Here is an 18111-nt window from a genome sequence, read left to right as displayed (position 1 = left end):
TCTCTACACCTCTTTATGTACCTCTGTATTCCCCTCAGATGTCTCTACACCTCTTTATGTACCTCTGTATTCTCCTCAGATGTCTCTACACCTCTTTATGTAGATTTCCCTCAGATGTCTCTACACCTCTTTATGTACCTCTGTATTCCCTCAGATGTCTCTACACCTCTTTATGTACCTCCTCTGTATTCCCTCAGATGTCTCTACACCTCTTTTTATGTACCTCTGCTCTGTATTCCCTCAGATGTCTCTACACTCTTTATGTACCTCTGTATTCCCTCAGATGTCTCTACACCTCTTTATGTACCTCTGCTCTGTATTCCCCTCAGATGTCTCTACACCTCTTTTTACCTCTGCTCTGTACCTCTGTCTCTACACCTCTTTATGTACCTCTGTATTCCCTCAGATGTCTCTACACCTCTTTTTATGTCAGATGTCTCTCTTATGTACCTCTGTATTCCCTCAGATGTCTCTACACCTCTTTATGTACCTCTGCTCTGTATTCCCCTCAGATGTCTCTACACCTCTTTATGTACCTCTGCTCTGTATTCCCTCAGATGTCTCTACACCTCTGTATTTATGTCTCTACACCTCTGTATTCCCCTCAGATGTCTCTACACCTCTTTATGTACCTCTGTATTCCCCTCAGATGTCTCTCTCTTTATGTACCTCTGCTCTGTATTCCCTCAGATGTCTCTACACCTCTTTATGTACCTCTGCTCTCCCTCAGATGTCTCTACACCTCTTATGTACCTCTGCTCTGTATTCCCCTCAGATGTCTCTACACCTCTTTATGTACCTCTGTATTCCCTCAGATGTCTCTTCCCCTCAGATGTCTCTACACCTCTTATGTACCTCTGTATTCCCCTCAGATGTCTCTACACCTCTTTATGTACTCTGCTCTGTATTCCCTCAGATGTCTCTACACCTCTTTATGTACCTCTGCTCTGTATTCCCCTCAGATGTCTCTACACCTCTTTATGTACCTCTGCTCTGTATTCCCCTCAGATGTCTCTACACCTCTTTATGTACCTCTGCTCTGTATTCCCCTCAGATGTCTCTACACCTCTTTATGTACCTCTGCTCTGTATTCCCCCTCAGATGTCTCTACACCACTGGTACACTGATGGTTTCCTTCTCCAGTTCAGGTGAACATTGACTGTACATTATAACGGTTGTTATTCAATCAGAACAGCTCTTGGTGTTTGTGTATTTGATAAATGAACAAAGACAATCAATCAAATGTAAAGCTCTATTTATCCAGAGAGGAACCAGGCTCTGAGGGGTGGCCAGTCCTCTTCTGGCTATGCCGGGTGGAAATGATAAGAGTACATGGCCATTAAGGCCAGATCGTTCTTCAAGATGTTCGAACGTTCATAGATGACCAGCAGGGTCAAATAATAATCACCGTGGTTGTAGAGGGTGCAACAGGTCAGCACTTCAGGAGTAAGTGTCAGTTGGCTTTTCATAGCCGAGCATTCAGAGGTGGAGAGAGAGAGACACCGGGAGAAGGAGAGAGAGGGTTGAAACAGCAGGTCCTGGATAAGGTAGCACGTCAGGCAGACCAGCAGAAACTGGAGCAGCAGTACGACCAGGTGGACTGGGGACGGGGACCTGCAAAAGCATTAGGGAGAGCACATTCCTAGTGTTGGATGTTGGACGAGTAAATATTGATCCAGGCTGAAGTTGGCCTATGCTGTCTGTGTCTCTCTCTAATAGCTCTGTCCATGCTGCTGTTCCCAGCCCTGTCTTTCATCGCAGTGGGAGGTATATTGTTCCTCATCACAAACATACAGGTACAGCAGCATGCCACGACTCCTCAGTTTCAACACAGTTCCAGACAGGACAAACAGTATTCATTACATCTGTGTAACAGGTGTACGTCACACACTATTTTGTCTGTGTAACAGGTGTACGTCACACACTATTTTGTCTGTGTAACAGGTGTACGTCACACACTATTTTGTCTGTGTAACAGGTGTACGTCACACACTATTCTGTCTGTGTAACAGGTGTACGTCACACACTATTTTGTCTGTGTAACAGGTGTACGTCACACACTATTTTGTCTGACACATAAAACTGATATTTATTCAGTAAATACTGTATTTATACTGTGTACTATATGGACACTGTATTTATTCTGTGTACTATATGGATACTGTGTACTATATGGACACTGTATTTATTCTGTGTACTATATGGACACTGTATTTATTCTGTGTATTATATGGACACTGTATTTATACTGTGTACTATATGGACACTGTATTTATTCTGTGTACTATATGGACACTGTATTTATTCTGTGTATTATATGGACACTGTATTTATACTGTGTACTATATGGACACTGTATTTATTCTGTGTACTATATGGACACTTTATTCTGTGTACTATATGGACACTGTATTTATTCTGTGTACTATATGGACACTGTATTTATACTGTTTACTACATGGACACTGTATTTATTCTGTGTACTATATGGATACTGTGTACTATATGGACACTGTATTTATTCTGTGTACTATATGGACACTGTATTTATTCTGTGTACTATATGGACACTGTATTTATTCTGTGTACTATATGGACACTTTATTCTGTGTACTATATGGACACTGTATTTATTCTGTGTATTATATGGACACTGTATTTATTCTGTGTACTATATGGACACTTTATTCTGTGTACTATATGGACACTGTATTTATTCTGTGTACTATATGGACACTGTATTTATTCTGTGTACTATATGGACACTGTATTTATTCTGTGTATTACATGGACACTGTATTTATACTGTTTACTACATGGACACTGTATTTATTCTGTGTACTATATGGATACTGTATTTATTCTGTGTACTATATGGACACTGTATTTATTCTGTGTACTATATGGACACTGTATTTATACTGTGTACTATATGGACACTGTATTTATTCTGTGTACTATATGGGTACTGTATTTATTCTGTGTACTATATGGACACTGTATTTATACTGTGTACTACATGGACACTGTATTTATTCTGTGTACTATATGGATACTGTATTTATTCTGTGTACTATATGGACACTGTATTTATTCTGTGTACTATATGGACACTGTATTTATACTGTGTACTATATGGATACTGTATTTATTCTGTGTACTATATGGATACTGTATTTATTCTGTGTACTATATGGACACTGTATTTATTCTGTGTACTATATGGACACTGTATTTATTCTGTGTACTATATGGGTACTGTATTTATTCTGTGTACTATATGGACACTGTATTTATACTGTGTACTATATGGACACTATTTATTCTGTGTATTATATGGGTGGATGTATTTATTCTGTGTACTACATGGACACTGTATTTATTCTGTGTATTATATGGGTGGATGTATTTATTCTGTGTACTACATGGACACTGTATTTATTCTGTTTACTACATGGACACTGTATTTATACTGTTTACTACATGGACACTGTATTTATTCTGTGTACTATATGGACACTGTATTTATACTGTTTACTACATGGACACTGTATTTATACTGTGTACTATATGGACACTGTATTTATTCTGTTTACTACATGGACACTGTATTTATACTGTTTACTACATGGACACTGTATTTATTCTGTGTACTATATGGACACTGTATTTATTCTGTGTACTACATGGACACTGTATTTATTCTGTGTACTACATGGACACTGTATTTATTCTGTGTACTACATGGACACTGTATTTATTCTGTGTACTACATGGACACTGTATTTATTCTGTGTACTATATGGGTGGATGTATTTATTCTGTGTACTATATGGGTGGATGTATTTATACTGTGTACTACATGGACACTGTATTTATTCTGTGTACTATATGGGTGGATGTATTTATTCTGTGTACTATATGGGTGGATGTATTTATACTGTGTACTATATGGACACTGTATTTATTCTGTGTACTATATGGACACTGTATTTATTCTGTGTATTATATGGACACTGTATTTATACTGTGTACTATATGGACACTGTATTTATTCTGTGTACTATATGGACACTGTATTTATTCTGTGTATTATATGGACACTGTATTTATACTGTGTACTATATGGACACTGTATTTATTCTGTGTACTATATGGACACTTTATTCTGTGTACTATATGGACACTGTATTTATTCTGTGTACTATATGGACACTGTATTTATACTGTTTACTACATGGACACTGTATTTATTCTGTGTACTATATGGATACTGTGTACTATATGGACACTGTATTTATTCTGTGTACTATATGGACACTGTATTTATTCTGTGTACTATATGGACACTGTATTTATTCTGTGTACTATATGGACACTTTATTCTGTGTACTATATGGACACTGTATTTATTCTGTGTATTATATGGACACTGTATTTATTCTGTGTACTATATGGTATTTATTCTGTGTACTATATGGACACTGTATTTATTCTGTGTACTATATGGACACTGTATTTATTCTGTGTACTATATGGACACTGTATTTATTCTGTGTATTATATGGACACTGTATTTATTCTGTGTACTATATGGACACTGTACTATATTATTTATCTGTGTACTATATGGACACTGTATTTATTCTGTGTACTATATGGACACTGTATTTATTCTGTGTACTATATGGGTGGACTGTATTTATTCTGTGTACTATATGGACACTGTATTTATACTGTGTACTACATGGACACTGTATTTATTCTGTGTACTATATGGATACTGTATTTATTCTGTGTACTATATGGACACTGTATTTATTCTGTGTACTATATGGACACTGTATTTATACTGTGTACTATATGGATACTGTATTTATTCTGTGTACTATATGGATACTGTATTTATTCTGTGTACTATATGGACACTGTATTTATTCTGTGTACTATATGGACACTGTATTTATTCTGTGTACTATATGGGTACTGTATTTATTCTGTGTACTATATGGACACTGTATTTATACTGTGTACTATATGGACACTATTTATTCTGTGTATTATATGGGTGGATGTATTTATTCTGTGTACTACATGGACACTGTATTTATTCTGTGTATTATATGGGTGGATGTATTTATTCTGTGTACTACATGGACACTGTATTTATTCTGTTTACTACATGGACACTGTATTTATACTGTTTACTACATGGACACTGTATTTATTCTGTGTACTATATGGACACTGTATTTATACTGTTTACTACATGGACACTGTATTTATTATGTGTACTATATGGACACTGTATTTATTCTGTGTACTACATGGACACTGTATTTATTCTGTGTACTACATGGACACTGTATTTATTCTGTGTACTATATGGACACTGTATTTATTCTGTGTACTACATGGACACTGTATTTATTCTGTGTACTACATGGACACTGTATTTATTCTGTGTACTACATGGACACTGTATTTATTCTGTGTACTATATGGGTGGATGTATTTATTCTGTGTACTATATGGGTGGATGTATTTATACTGTGTACTACATGGACACTGTATTTATTCTGTGTACTATATGGGTGGATGTATTTATTCTGTGTACTATATGGACACTGTATTTATACTGTGTACTACATGGACACTGTATTTATTCTGTGTACTATATGGACACTGTATTTATTCTGTTTACTACATGGACACTGTATTTATTCTGTGTACTATATGGACATGTATTTATTCTGTTTACTACATGGACACTGTATTTATACTGTTTACTACATGGACACTGTATTTATTCTGTGTACTATATGGACACTGTATTTATTCTGTGTACTACATGGACACTGTATTTATTCTGTGTACTACATGGACACTGTATTTATTCTGTGTACTACATGGACACTGTATTTATTCTGTGTACTATATGGGTGGATGTATTTATTCTGTGTACTATATGGGTGGATGTATTTATACTGTGTACTACATGGACACTGTATTTATTCTGTGTACTATATGGGTGGATGTATTTATTCTGTGTACTATATGGGTGGATGTATTTATACTGTGTACTACATGGACACTGTATTTATTCTGTGTACTATATGGGTGGATGTATTTATTCTGTGTATATGGGTGGATGTATTTATTCTGTGTACTACATGGACACTGTATTTATTCTGTGTATTATATGGGTGGATGTATTTATTCTGTGTACTACATGGACACTGTATTTATTCTGTGTACTATATGGACACTGTATTTATTCTGTGTACTACATGGACACTGTATTTATTCTGTGTATTATATGGGTGGATGTATTTATTCTGTGTATTATATGGGTGGATGTATTTATTCTGTGTATTATATGGGTGGATGTATTTATTCTGTGTACTATATGGACACTGTATTTATTCTGTGTATTATATGGGTGGATGTATTTATTCTGTGTACTACATGGACACTGTATTTATTCTGTGTATTATATGGGTGGATGTATTTATTCTGTGTACTACATGGACACTGTATTTATTCTGTTTACTATATGGACACTGTATTTATTCTGTGTACTATATGGACACTGTATTTATTCTGTGTACTATATGGGTGGATGTATTTATTCTGTGTATTATATGGTATTTATTCTTATATGGGTGGATGTATTTATTCTGTGTACTACATGGACACTGTATTTATTCTGTGTACTATATGGACACTGTATTTATTCTGTGTACTACATGGACACTGTATTTATTCTGTGTACTACATGGGTGGATGTATTTATTCTGTGTACTATATGGACACTGTATTTATTCTGTGTACTACATGGACACTGTATTTATTCTGTGTACTACATGGACACTGTATTTATTCTGTGTACTATATGGGTGGATGTATTCTTCTTGGATGGATGTCCACAGTTGTTGAACTGTTGTTCGCTACCATAGGTTGGGAACCTGTTTGGCTCCCATCGTTCCACCATCATCACCCTCTATAATGGAGCCTTCGACTCTTCCTCGGCTGTCTTCCTCATCATCAAGGTATCACAGAACGCACACATACTGTAGCCTACAGGACAGAGGCCTCTGAGAGAAAAATGTTCTGCTCGTCAGGTTACTCGATAACTGCCTTAAAAAGGCCAAGTGTATAAAACAGATGAATTTGTATATATTGTAGATATATGCCATATATTGATTATATTGTAGATATATCCCATATATTGATTAAATGTGATTATATTGTAGATATATCCCATATATTGATTAAATTTGTATATATTGTAGATATATCCCATATATTGATTAAATTTGTATATATTGTAGATATATCCCATATATTGATTAAATTTGTATATATTGTAGATATATCCCATATATTGATTAAATTTGTATATATTGTAGATATATCCCATATTGATTAAATTTGTATATATTGTAGATATATCCCATATTGATTAAATTTGTATATATTGTAGATATATCCCATATTGATTATATTTGTATATATTGTAGATATATCATATTGATTAAATATATTGATTATATTTGTATATATTGTAGATATATCCCATATATTGATTATATTTGTACATATTGTAGATATATCCCATATATTGATTATATTTGTATTATATGTAGTCATGGTTGTTTAATAGCTATCCATTGGTGGCTGTGCTTATCCATCTCTCTCTCCCTCCGTCTCAGGTGATGTATGAAGGAGGGGTCTCCCTCCGCTCCTCCTTCCTCATTCTCTCTGTCTGCAGTGTCATCCACCTCCTCAGGACGTTCTTCCTCATGCCCAACACCCACATTCCCTACCCACTCCCTGAGGGCTTCACCTATGGGTGAGAACTATATCCAACTCCCACCCACACCAACTATCCACTCCCTGAGGGCTTCACCTATGGGTGAGAACTATATCCAACTCCCACACATACGACAGTATTCATCTGACCAGGCCCTATGATACATAATGCCATAGTATGTATGGGGGTTGTAGTTGTCACCTAGAGAACTACGACTCGCATAGGGCCTGGGGGGTTTCCAGACCATGGAGTGTTTCCTTGTCAGATTACTTGGGCAGGAAAAAGTCCTGTACATGTTCATAGATAAATGCTAAACGAAATTAAATCATTATTAGTGTTTGGCATTTAACAAATGGTATTGAATTGTTCGGTTAGTCTCAATGACATCCATTCATATGAGATGGGTGACCCTGATGTGTTCGGTTAGTCTCAATGACATCCATTCATATGAGATGGGGGACCCTGATGTGTTCGGTTAGTCTCAATGACATCCATTCATATGAGATGGGGGACCCTGATGTGTTCGGTTAGTCTCAATGACATCCATTCATATGACCCTGATCGGTTAGTCTCAATGACATCCATTCATATCAGATGGGGGACCCTGATGTGTTCGGTTAGTCTCAATGACATCCATTCATATGAGATGGGGGACCCTGATGTGTTCGGTTAGTCTCAATGACATCCATTCATATCAGATGGGTGACCCTGATGTGTTCGGTTAGTCTCAATGACATCCATTCATATCAGATGGGGGACCCTGATGTGTTCGGTTAGTCTCAATGACATCCATTCATATGAGATGGGGGACCCTGATGTGTTCGGTTAGTCTCAATGACATCCATTCATATGAGATGGGTGACCCTGATGATAAAACATATTTCATTATACTCTGATGCTTCCTTTTCAACAGCGTAAGCCCTGGAAAGTCCAACAGCTACAACGTAGAGGAGATTGAGAAGACGCGAGAGACGGGGATGACATCGGAGGGGGAGGGGCCAGCTGAGACCGACAACATGCCCCTACAGCCTGATGATGGGCAGCAGTCGGAAGACTCTGGGAAAGGTGTCGTTTGGCCAACTACAATCTTTAATCTGGCTGGGGAATGGAAGGTGCATTTTGTTGACTCAAATGTTCTCCTCTCTCTCTCTCTCAGTGGCCAGTTTCAGGAGCTGTGTGCAGTCGTGGTTCTTCCTGTGGCATCTGGTGTGGCTGTCTGTCATGCAGCTGAGACACTACCTCTTCATCGGAACACTGAACCCCATGCTCAACCGGCTGGCCGACAACGACTCAGCCCTGGGTAAACCACACACATGAACACACGCATGCACACACCAAAGCATAGGTTCATTGAATGAATCTAAATACTCCCCCCTCTCTCCCAGTGAGTCAGTACACCAATGCCTTTGCCTTCACCCAGCTCTGTGGGGTCCTCTGTGCTCCCTGGAATGGCCTCATCATGGACAGACACAAGGGGAAGCCTCTGGCTCCAGGTGGGTCACATGGCTCTAGCTTAGCAACAACAGGATGGTGTTCAATAGTGCTCAAAGTAGCTAAATGTTAAGCAATTAAAGACAAAAATGGGTATCCTTATTTGTTCAGGTAGTAGGCCTACCTTCTGTTTCAGTCTAGAATATATATTTTTTAATTATATTTCATGCCTCATGAGCATGGCCATGGTTCTGTGTGTGTGTGTGTGTGTGTGTGTGTGTGTGTGTGTGTGTGTGTGTGTGTGTGTGTGTGTGTGTGTGTGTGTGTGTGTGTGTGTGTGTGTGTGTGTGTGTGTGTGTGTGTCCATCATCATCATCATCCTCACCCAACCTTTCTCTCACATCCTCCCTCTATAGGAGAAACAGATAAGGAGGCAGACCTGCGCTCCTCCTCTCTCTCCCTCTTCCTCACCTCCCTCCAGTGCCTCCTCTTCTCCATCTGCGCCTCCTCTCCTCTCCTCCCTCTCCAGTACCTCACCTTCATCCTGCAGGTCCTCAACCGCTCCTTCCTCTACGGAGGCAACGCAGCCTTCATCAGCATCGCGTGAGTGAAAGCGGGATAGAGACAGATAGTGGGGGCAGATTAATAGAGAGATCTGACAGGAAGGAAATAAAAAGGAAGATTATAGAAGAAGGAACAAGGGACTCAAAAATAAAGACAATAGACTTGACATTCTAAAATGTGAAAATACAGTTGAAAGACTAAAGTTTTCAATAAAGGAAGGTGACTGAGTGCTCCTCATTCATACTTCCCTCAGTTGATGTCTTTCTCCATCCTGCCCTCTCTCACCAGTTTTCCTGGGGTCCACTTTGGGAAGCTGTATGGTTTGGTGATGTCTCTGTCTGCCGTGGTGTCACTGCTGCAGTACCCCTGTTTCGCCCTGGTCAAAGGAGCCCTAGGTGGAGACCCCTTCTATGTGAGTGGATCATACAAACATATGGTCACTAGATGACTAACCTCGTCCCCAGGCTCAGTTGCTATCGCGAGAGAGCCGGCAGGGTGGATGAGATTAGTACATGTACTGTGCTGTACTTGCCAAAAACTAAATATTTAACTGTCTTTGTTGAAGCTCATAACAAAAACCATGTAACTTGCAGTTGGCCTACTTTGTACACATGTAAGGTTAAGGCTACGCTCTCAAAAGGGCTGTCTTTGTCTTTCCTCCTCAGGTGAACATCGCTCTGACTCTCCTCACTCTACTGGCATTCATCCATCCAATCAACATCTTCTACCACTGCAGGAAACTGACCAATCAGAGGGAGGATATGGCCGGCGGTGCTGCCATCACATTGGCTGAGGCCAAAATGTAGGGCACATTACATGATGGTCCTGAGCCAAGGGAAACAGGAATTGTCTTATTTCTAATTGTTTAAAGGGAATATGTGAATATGTAAAATAATAAAACACTTTTTTATACTTATGTTTTACAGTAATCCCATATTCCATCAGTATGTTTTGTTGGATAGTTGTCAATAAAAATGATTATCCATTATTGTGTCCTCATTTTTAAGCATATTAAGTCATAGCAGACTGTCATGCCGGAAGTCGTCAATGAAAACAAACTGGTTTCCGGTTAAATTTAATCACTCAGTCCAAAACAAACCAGTTGGCGATCACATAAATTTAGGCTGATAAAGATTGGTATTCAAGGTTTTCGTCTCGTGTAGGCAAGAGTTGAAATTGCCGATGAACACCCAATATCCTGAGTTTCACAACAGCTTTAGAAATGTAGGAAAACACGTTTAGCTACAATTTTATTCCGAGTCGAAGGGTGGATGAAGTGATCTAGTTTTACACAACTTCAAAAACAACGGATCTTTACATATGTCAACAGAGGAAGTCGTGGTTTTATTTCCGTCCATCTCTGAAGTGCCGTTGGCACGTTTTATGGGTTCTCTGCAAAAAGCGTTACTGGCGGAGAGAATCAAGCTGTCGAAAAGTCAGGTCGCCGACGTTCTTACCGTGAAAGGTCCAGTACCGAGAACGGAGAGAGCAGAGTACTTCAGGTAGCGGCGGAAGAAGCTGAAAATGAAGATGTCAGTTACGACAACGATGGCACAGACACAGGTAGTTCATTCTACACACACTGAATCAATATAACATACAAAACATTGTCCAATATGTGTGTAGCTTACTGCTGTATAATTGATTGTAATCAAACACACAGTAGAGAACGTATTTTGATCAAGTTTGGGGGGGTACGTTTATGAAATGTAGCCCATAACAAGTTAGGAGATAAAAATCGGTTCAAGTTATTGCCAATGTTGACGGTTGGCTTACTTCCCCAACAACAACAGGTCACATGTAGACCACAGTGATACCAAAGCAGACTCAGATCCATCATACTGTGTCAGTGGATCAAGCCTCCACCACACATGCAGTCTGTGGCCATATGTTCAGGACAGGATGATGCACCTAGTGTCCACACGGGAGAGAAGCCTTACTCCTGCTCCGACTGCAACAAGACCTCCCAGACAGGTAGGAACTGGGTAGAAGTAGTAAGACATGATTTCATCTTGTGGTGAGAGTGATAGGCTCTTTGGAACTAGCTACTTTCAGTGCCAACCTACCCGTTCTGTTATTTTTATTGGTCGACAGGAATCTAACACAAACTACTACAGCTCCGCCTGCCGGGCACCGCCTGCCCGGGCACCTTCTTCCGTTCCGACGGATGCAAGCAACACATGCTCACCCACCAAGAGGACAGGCCCAAGCCATACATGTGCTCCCACTGCGGCAAATTCTTCTCCAATGCCACGGCGGTCGCCGCCCACGAGCGAGCAGCCGTTTCCGTGCTGTGAGAAGACGTTTGCGACCGCCGGTATGACGAAGGCGCACACCCTGTGTCACCTGACTGAGCAACCTCACCCGTGTCCCCAGTGTGACAATTTCTTCAGAACAGTGTATGATCTGAGTCATCAGCTGGTGACAAGGCCCTTCCTGTGTGAGAAGTGTCCCAAGGCCTTCAGGACAGCCAGGATTCTGCATAACCACAAGGTCAGTCAAGTTAGGTTGAGAGGACTGGTCCCTGGTTTTGCTGTCAGTGTACATGTAGGTAGGAAACACTGTTCATAAGGGTTTGAGGAAGTGTTGGAGAGATGTGGACTCCTGTATTTACTCTAAACAATACTACTGTTACTGTAATTTAATTATGCCAATGTGCTTTCATCAATTGAAAGCCCTTAATATATTTTGAGAATTTCTACGATTTTTTGTTTGTTAAAAATAGTCGCAGACCAGTCTTTCAATAATAGGTAATATAATTTATTCTCGGAGCGCGCTGACACTTAATCACAAACAGTTTATATACAGATCATGACATCATTTCATTGCTTTAACAGAATCCCCTCCTCTCAACCGGGACAAAGTGAGGTGAAAAGTTCATTCTAACTTACTAACACTCCCAGATAACTTTTGACCCCTCAACATTATCGATCACCACTGAACTGACAGTTTTAATTAACAGAAACCCTAGGAATGCACTCACTGCCTTATCTAAAATCCCCAGAGCTAAGTTTCTGTAGGGTCAATCATAGGCTAACGAACTTATGGGTTTCCACAGTCCACAACCCATTAGTTTCTTCCTAGTTGGAATGGTGTTCATTAACTTTAATTACTCCTCATCTGTGTCTCACAATCCCTTCTTATGAACTCATATTGTTCATCAGATATAATAAAACAGAGTATAAGTTTACTTAGTTACAATTCCATTTAAAATGATTTGTTCAGTCATTTAATCATCATTTCCCAACAACTACACACAATGGTATACTATAGGTATGCTTTGAACGGTTGTTTTTGAAATTCTATATTTTTTTGAAAAATATTGGCGTATAAAAGGACTGGCGATGAGAATAGCTAAATGGCGCCGTGAGAAACTCAACATTGTTCCCTGTATTAGGTCCACAACATGGAGGACAGTGACCACGCCTTTGAGGACTGCAACAAGACACCCCATCACCTGAAGCTCCGCTCAGACGACACGCCCTCCTTCTGTCCCGACCGTGGCAAGGGATTCCTCTGGCCCGACCGCCTCCACCGCCGTACCCACGTTACAGAGCCCAAGTCCGGGAAGATCCATGTGCCTGCGGGCGTTCACCTGGGAGTGACACCTTAATGTTGAGCACGGCATCGAACCGTCCACATTTACATTACATTACATTTAAGTCATTTAGCAGACGCTCTTATCCAGAGCGACTTACAAATTGGTGCATTCACCTTATGACATCCAGTGGAACAGTCACTTTACAATAGTGCATCTAAAACTTAAGGGGGGGGGTGAGAGGGATTACTTATCCTATCCTAGGTATTCCTTAAAGAGGTGGGGTTTCAGGTGTCTCCGGAAGGTGGTGATTGACTCCGCTGTCCTGGCGTCGTGAGGGAGTTTGTTCCACCATTGGGGGGCCAGGGCAGCGAACAGTTTTGACTGGGCTGGTCCACCCCCATGGGTCAAAGTTGAACTGTCATCTGGATTGGAGGCGAAGACTAGGACAGTCCAGGTCAAACCAAACCGCTTTCGTTCAGGTGTGAACCAACTGGATCAACACAGCTGTGACGAGGAGACGGAGACACACAGTTCCAGCAGAAGAGGAGGATCACAATGAAGAAGTCAGAGCAGTTTGGTGTTGAAAGAAGAAAACGTGTTCCCGTCTTATAGACTACTTCTGTCAGTGTCTAGTAGTACACACCAGCTTGTGTCAGGGAGTGCTGTAGCAGGGAATACAGGTCTAGGACCAGTTAGACTGCAGCTTGTGTCAGGGCCGGGGAGTGCTGTAGCAGGGAGTACAGGTCTAGGACCAGTTAGACTGCAGCTTGTGTCAGGGCCGGGGAGTGCTGTAGCAGCAAGAACAAGTCTAGGCACTGTTGTTAGAATGCAGTGTGGGTCAGCAGGAAGAACAAGTCCCAGGCCTGTGTTTATGATTGTTGCCAACCAGGGAGTGGGACAGCCTCTGACCTTGTTCCAGGCACCTGTAGTGAGGTTCACAACTCCTGGTAGAGTCACAGCACCATCTACAGGCCAAACAGCGAAACAACATCCTCTGTGACTCGTTTACATGCCTGTGGTATCATCCAAAGCAACACCCATAGCACCAGTATAGTATCCAAACCCATAGTAACACTAGTAAGTAAATACCTGACAAGTCTCACCCGTAGCAGCTAAACACATAGTAGCAGCACCAGTCACCTCCATGGCCAGACCTCACAACTATGGCAGCACCAGTCACCTCCATGGCCAGACATCACAACTATGGCAGCACCAGTCACCTCCATGACCAGACATCACAACTATGGCAGCACCAGTCACCTCCATGGCCAGACATCACAGCTATGGCAGCACCAGTCACCTCCATGACCAGACATCACAACTATGGCAGCACCAGTCACCTCCATAACCAGACATCACATCTATGGCAGCACCAGTCACCTCCATGGCCAGACATCACAACTATGGCAGCACCAGTCACCTCCATGACCAGACATCACAACTATGGCAGCACCAGTCACCTCCATGGCCAGACATCACAACTATGGCAGCACCAGTCACCTCCATGACCAGACATCACAACTATGGCAGCACCAGTCACCTCCATGGCCAGACATCACAGCTATGGCAGCACCAGTCACCTCCATGACCAGACATCACAACTATGGCAGCACCAGTCACCTCCATAACCAGACATCACATCTATGGCAGCACCAGTCACCTCCATGGCCAGACATCACAACTATGGCAGCACCAGTCACCTCCATGGCCAGACATCACAACTATGGCAGCACCAGTCACCTCCAGACCAGACATCACAACTGGCAGCACCAGTCACCTCCATGGCCAGACATCACAACATGGCAGCACCAGTCACCTCCATGGCCAGACATCACAACTATGGCAGCACCAGTCACCTCCATGGCCAGACATCACAACTATGGCAGCACCAGTCACCTCCATGGCCAGACATCACAACTATGGCAGCACCAGTCACCTCCATGGCCAGACATCACAACATGGTAGCACCAGTCACCTCCATGCAGACATCACAACTATGGCAGCACCAGTCACCTCCATAACCAGACATCACATCTATGGTAGCACCAGTCACCTCCATGGCCAGACATCACAACTATGGCAGCACCAGTCACCTCCATAACCAGACATCACATCTATGGTAGCACCAGTCACCTCCATGGCCAGACATCACAACTATGGCAGCACCAGTCACCTCCATAACCAGACATCACATCTATGGTAGCACCAGTCACCTCCATGGCCAGACATCACAACTATGGCAGCACCAGTCACCTCCATAACCAGACATCACATCTATGGTAGCACCAGTCACCTCCATGGCCAGACATCACAACTATGGCAGCACCAGTCACCTCCATAACCAGACATCACATCTATGGTAGCACCAGTCACCTCCATGGCCAGACATCACAACTATGGCAGCACCAGTCACCTCCATAACCAGACATCACATCTATGGTAGCACCAGTCACCTCCATGGCCAGACATCACAACTATGGCAGCACCAGTCACCTCCATAACCAGACATCACATCTATGGTAGCACCAGTCACCTCCATGGCCAGACATCACAACTATGGCAGCACCAGTCACCTCCATGACCAGACATCACAACTATGGCAGCACCAGTCACCTCCATGGCCAGACATCACAACTATGGCAGCACCAGTCACCTCCATAACCAGACATCACATCTATGGTAGCACCAGTCACCTCCATGGCCAGACATCACAACTATGGCAGCACCAGTCACCTCCATGACCAGACATCACAACTATGGCAGCACCAGTCACCTCCATGGCCAGACATCACAACTATGGCAGCACCAGTCACCTCCATAACCAGACATCACATCTATGGTAGCACCAGTCACCTCCATGACCAGACATCACATCTATGGCAGCACCAGTCACCTCCATGACCAGACATCACAACTATGGCAGCACCAGTCACCTCCATAACCAGACATCACATCTATGGTAGCACCAGTCACCTCCATGGCCAGACATCACAACTATGGCAGCACCAGTCACCTCCATAACCAGCACCAGTCACCTCCATGGCCAGACATCACAACTATGGCAGCACCAGTCACCTCCATGGCCAGACATCACAACTATGGCAGCACCAGTCACCTCCATGACCAGACATCACAACTATGGCAGCACCAGTCACCTCCATAACCAGACATCACATCAGCACCAGTCACCTCCATGGCCAGACATCACAACTATGGCAGCACCAGTCACCTCCACCTATGGTAGCACCAGTCACCTCCATGGCCAGACATCACAACTAACCATGGCAGCACCAGTCACCTCCATGGCCAGACATCACAACTATGGCAGCACCAGTCACCTCCATAACCAGACATCACATCTATGGTAGCACCAGTCACCTCCATGGCCAGACATCACAACTATGGTGGCAGCACCAGTCACCTCCATAACCAGACATCACATCTATGGTAGCACCAGTCACCTCCATGGCCAGACATCACAACTATGGCAGCACCAGTCACCTCCATAACCAGACATCACATCTATGGTAGCACCAGTCACCTCCATGGCCAGACATCACAACTATGGCAGCACCAGTCACAGACATCATCATAGCACCAGTCACCTCCAGACATCACAACTATGGCAGCACCAGTCACCTCCATGACCAGACATCACAACTATGGCAGCACCAGTCACAGACTCCATGGCACCAGTCACATCACATCACAACTATGGCAGCACCAGTCACCTCCATGGCAGCACCAGTCACCTCCATGGCCAGACATCACAACTATGGCAGCACCAGTCACCTCCATGGCCAGACATCACAACTATGGCAGCACCAGTCACCTCCATGACCAGACATCACAACTATGGCAGCACCAGTCACCTCCATGGCCAGACATCACAACTATGGCAGCACCAGTCACCTCCATGGCCAGACATCACAACTATGGCAGCACCAGTCACCTCCATGGCCAGACCAGACCTCACAACTATGGCAGCACCAGTCACCTCCATGGCCAGACATCACAACCTCCATGGCCAGACCAGACCTCACAACTATGGCAGCACCAGTCACCTCCATGGCCAGACCTCACATGTCACCTCCATGGCCAGACATCACAACTATGGCAGCACTAGTCACCTCCATGGCCAGACATCACAACTATGGCAGCACCAGTCACCTCCATGGCCAGACATCACAACTATGGCAGCACCAGTCACCTCCATAACCAGACATCACATCTATGGTAGCACCAGTCACCTCCATGGCCAGACATCACAACTATGGCAGCACCAGTCACCTCCATAACCAGACATCCATCTATGGTAGCACCAGTCACCTCCATGGCCAGACATCACAACTATGGCAGCACCAGTCACCTCCATGACCAGACATCCATGGCAGCACCAGTCACCTCCATGGCCAGACATCATGGCAGCACCAGTCACCTCCATAACCAGACATCACATCTATGGTAGCACCAGTCACCTCCATGGCCAGACATCACAACTATGGCAGCACCAGTCACCTCCATGACCAGACATCACAACTATGGCAGCACCAGTCACCTCCATGGCCAGACATCACAACTATGGCAGCACCAGTCACCTCCATGACCAGACATCACAACTATGGCAGCACCAGTCACCTCCATGACCAGACATCACAACTATGGCAGCACCAGTCACCTCCATAACCAGACATCACATCTATGGTAGCACCAGTCACCTCCATGACCAGACATCACATCTATGGCAGCACCAGTCACC

General features: G+C 42.8%; 3 protein-coding genes and 1 long non-coding RNA gene across 4 annotated transcripts in view; all 4 read left to right on the top strand.

Annotated features, from left to right (window-relative positions):
• The window catches only part of LOC124021080 (zinc finger protein 490-like), a 21635-nt gene extending 12080 nt beyond the window's left edge, over positions 1-9555 (top strand). The window contains exon 5 of the mRNA XM_046336409.1: positions 9500-9555. The gene's annotated coding sequence lies outside the window, so the exon portion shown is untranslated. The remainder of the gene's footprint in view (positions 1-9499) is intronic.
• LOC124021081 (solute carrier family 43 member 3-like) overlaps positions 1-10799 on the top strand; it is a 13511-nt gene extending 2712 nt beyond the window's left edge. The window contains exons 2-11 of the mRNA XM_046336410.1: positions 1102-1148; positions 1720-1796; positions 6960-7052; positions 7716-7855; positions 8730-8881; positions 8973-9116; positions 9202-9309; positions 9664-9850; positions 10100-10223; positions 10477-10799. Of these exons, the coding sequence (XP_046192366.1) occupies positions 1127-1148; positions 1720-1796; positions 6960-7052; positions 7716-7855; positions 8730-8881; positions 8973-9116; positions 9202-9309; positions 9664-9850; positions 10100-10223; positions 10477-10617 (1188 nt within the window). The 5' untranslated portion in view covers positions 1102-1126 and the 3' untranslated portion in view covers positions 10618-10799. The remainder of the gene's footprint in view (positions 1-1101; positions 1149-1719; positions 1797-6959; positions 7053-7715; positions 7856-8729; positions 8882-8972; positions 9117-9201; positions 9310-9663; positions 9851-10099; positions 10224-10476) is intronic.
• An 89-nt stretch (positions 10800-10888) lies between these two features.
• LOC124021076 lies at positions 10889-11927 on the top strand. The gene is made up of 3 exons (XR_006836187.1): positions 10889-11374; positions 11605-11785; positions 11906-11927. It is a non-coding gene; the product is annotated as an uncharacterized LOC124021076 (long non-coding RNA).
• A 25-nt stretch (positions 11928-11952) lies between these two features.
• LOC124021075 (zinc finger protein 486-like) lies at positions 11953-13562 on the top strand. Its single transcript, XM_046336395.1, has 2 exons — positions 11953-12304; positions 13209-13562. The coding sequence occupies exons 1-2, from the start codon at positions 12059-12061 to the stop codon at positions 13422-13424; spliced, it is 462 nt and encodes a 153-aa protein (XP_046192351.1). The 5' UTR covers positions 11953-12058; the 3' UTR covers positions 13425-13562.
• Positions 13563-18111: the final 4549 nt, after the last annotated feature.

The sequence above is a fragment of the Oncorhynchus gorbuscha genome, unplaced genomic scaffold, assembly GCF_021184085.1.
Source record: "Oncorhynchus gorbuscha isolate QuinsamMale2020 ecotype Even-year unplaced genomic scaffold, OgorEven_v1.0 Un_scaffold_1038, whole genome shotgun sequence".
In the NCBI taxonomy this organism is placed as follows: domain Eukaryota; kingdom Metazoa; phylum Chordata; class Actinopteri; order Salmoniformes; family Salmonidae; genus Oncorhynchus; species Oncorhynchus gorbuscha.
The sequence above is the reverse complement of the archived record's forward strand: the minus strand, read 5'-3'. Positions and strand labels throughout refer to the sequence as shown.

Coding starts and splice junctions, on each gene's coding strand:
- LOC124021075 (XM_046336395.1), top strand. CDS start 12,059: ATGCCACGGCGGTCGCCGCCCACGAGCGAGCAGCCGTTTCCGTGCTGT. Junction 12,305..13,208: donor GGATTCTGCATAACCACAAG/GTCAGTCAAGTT, acceptor TCCCTGTATTAG/GTCCACAACATGGAGGACAG.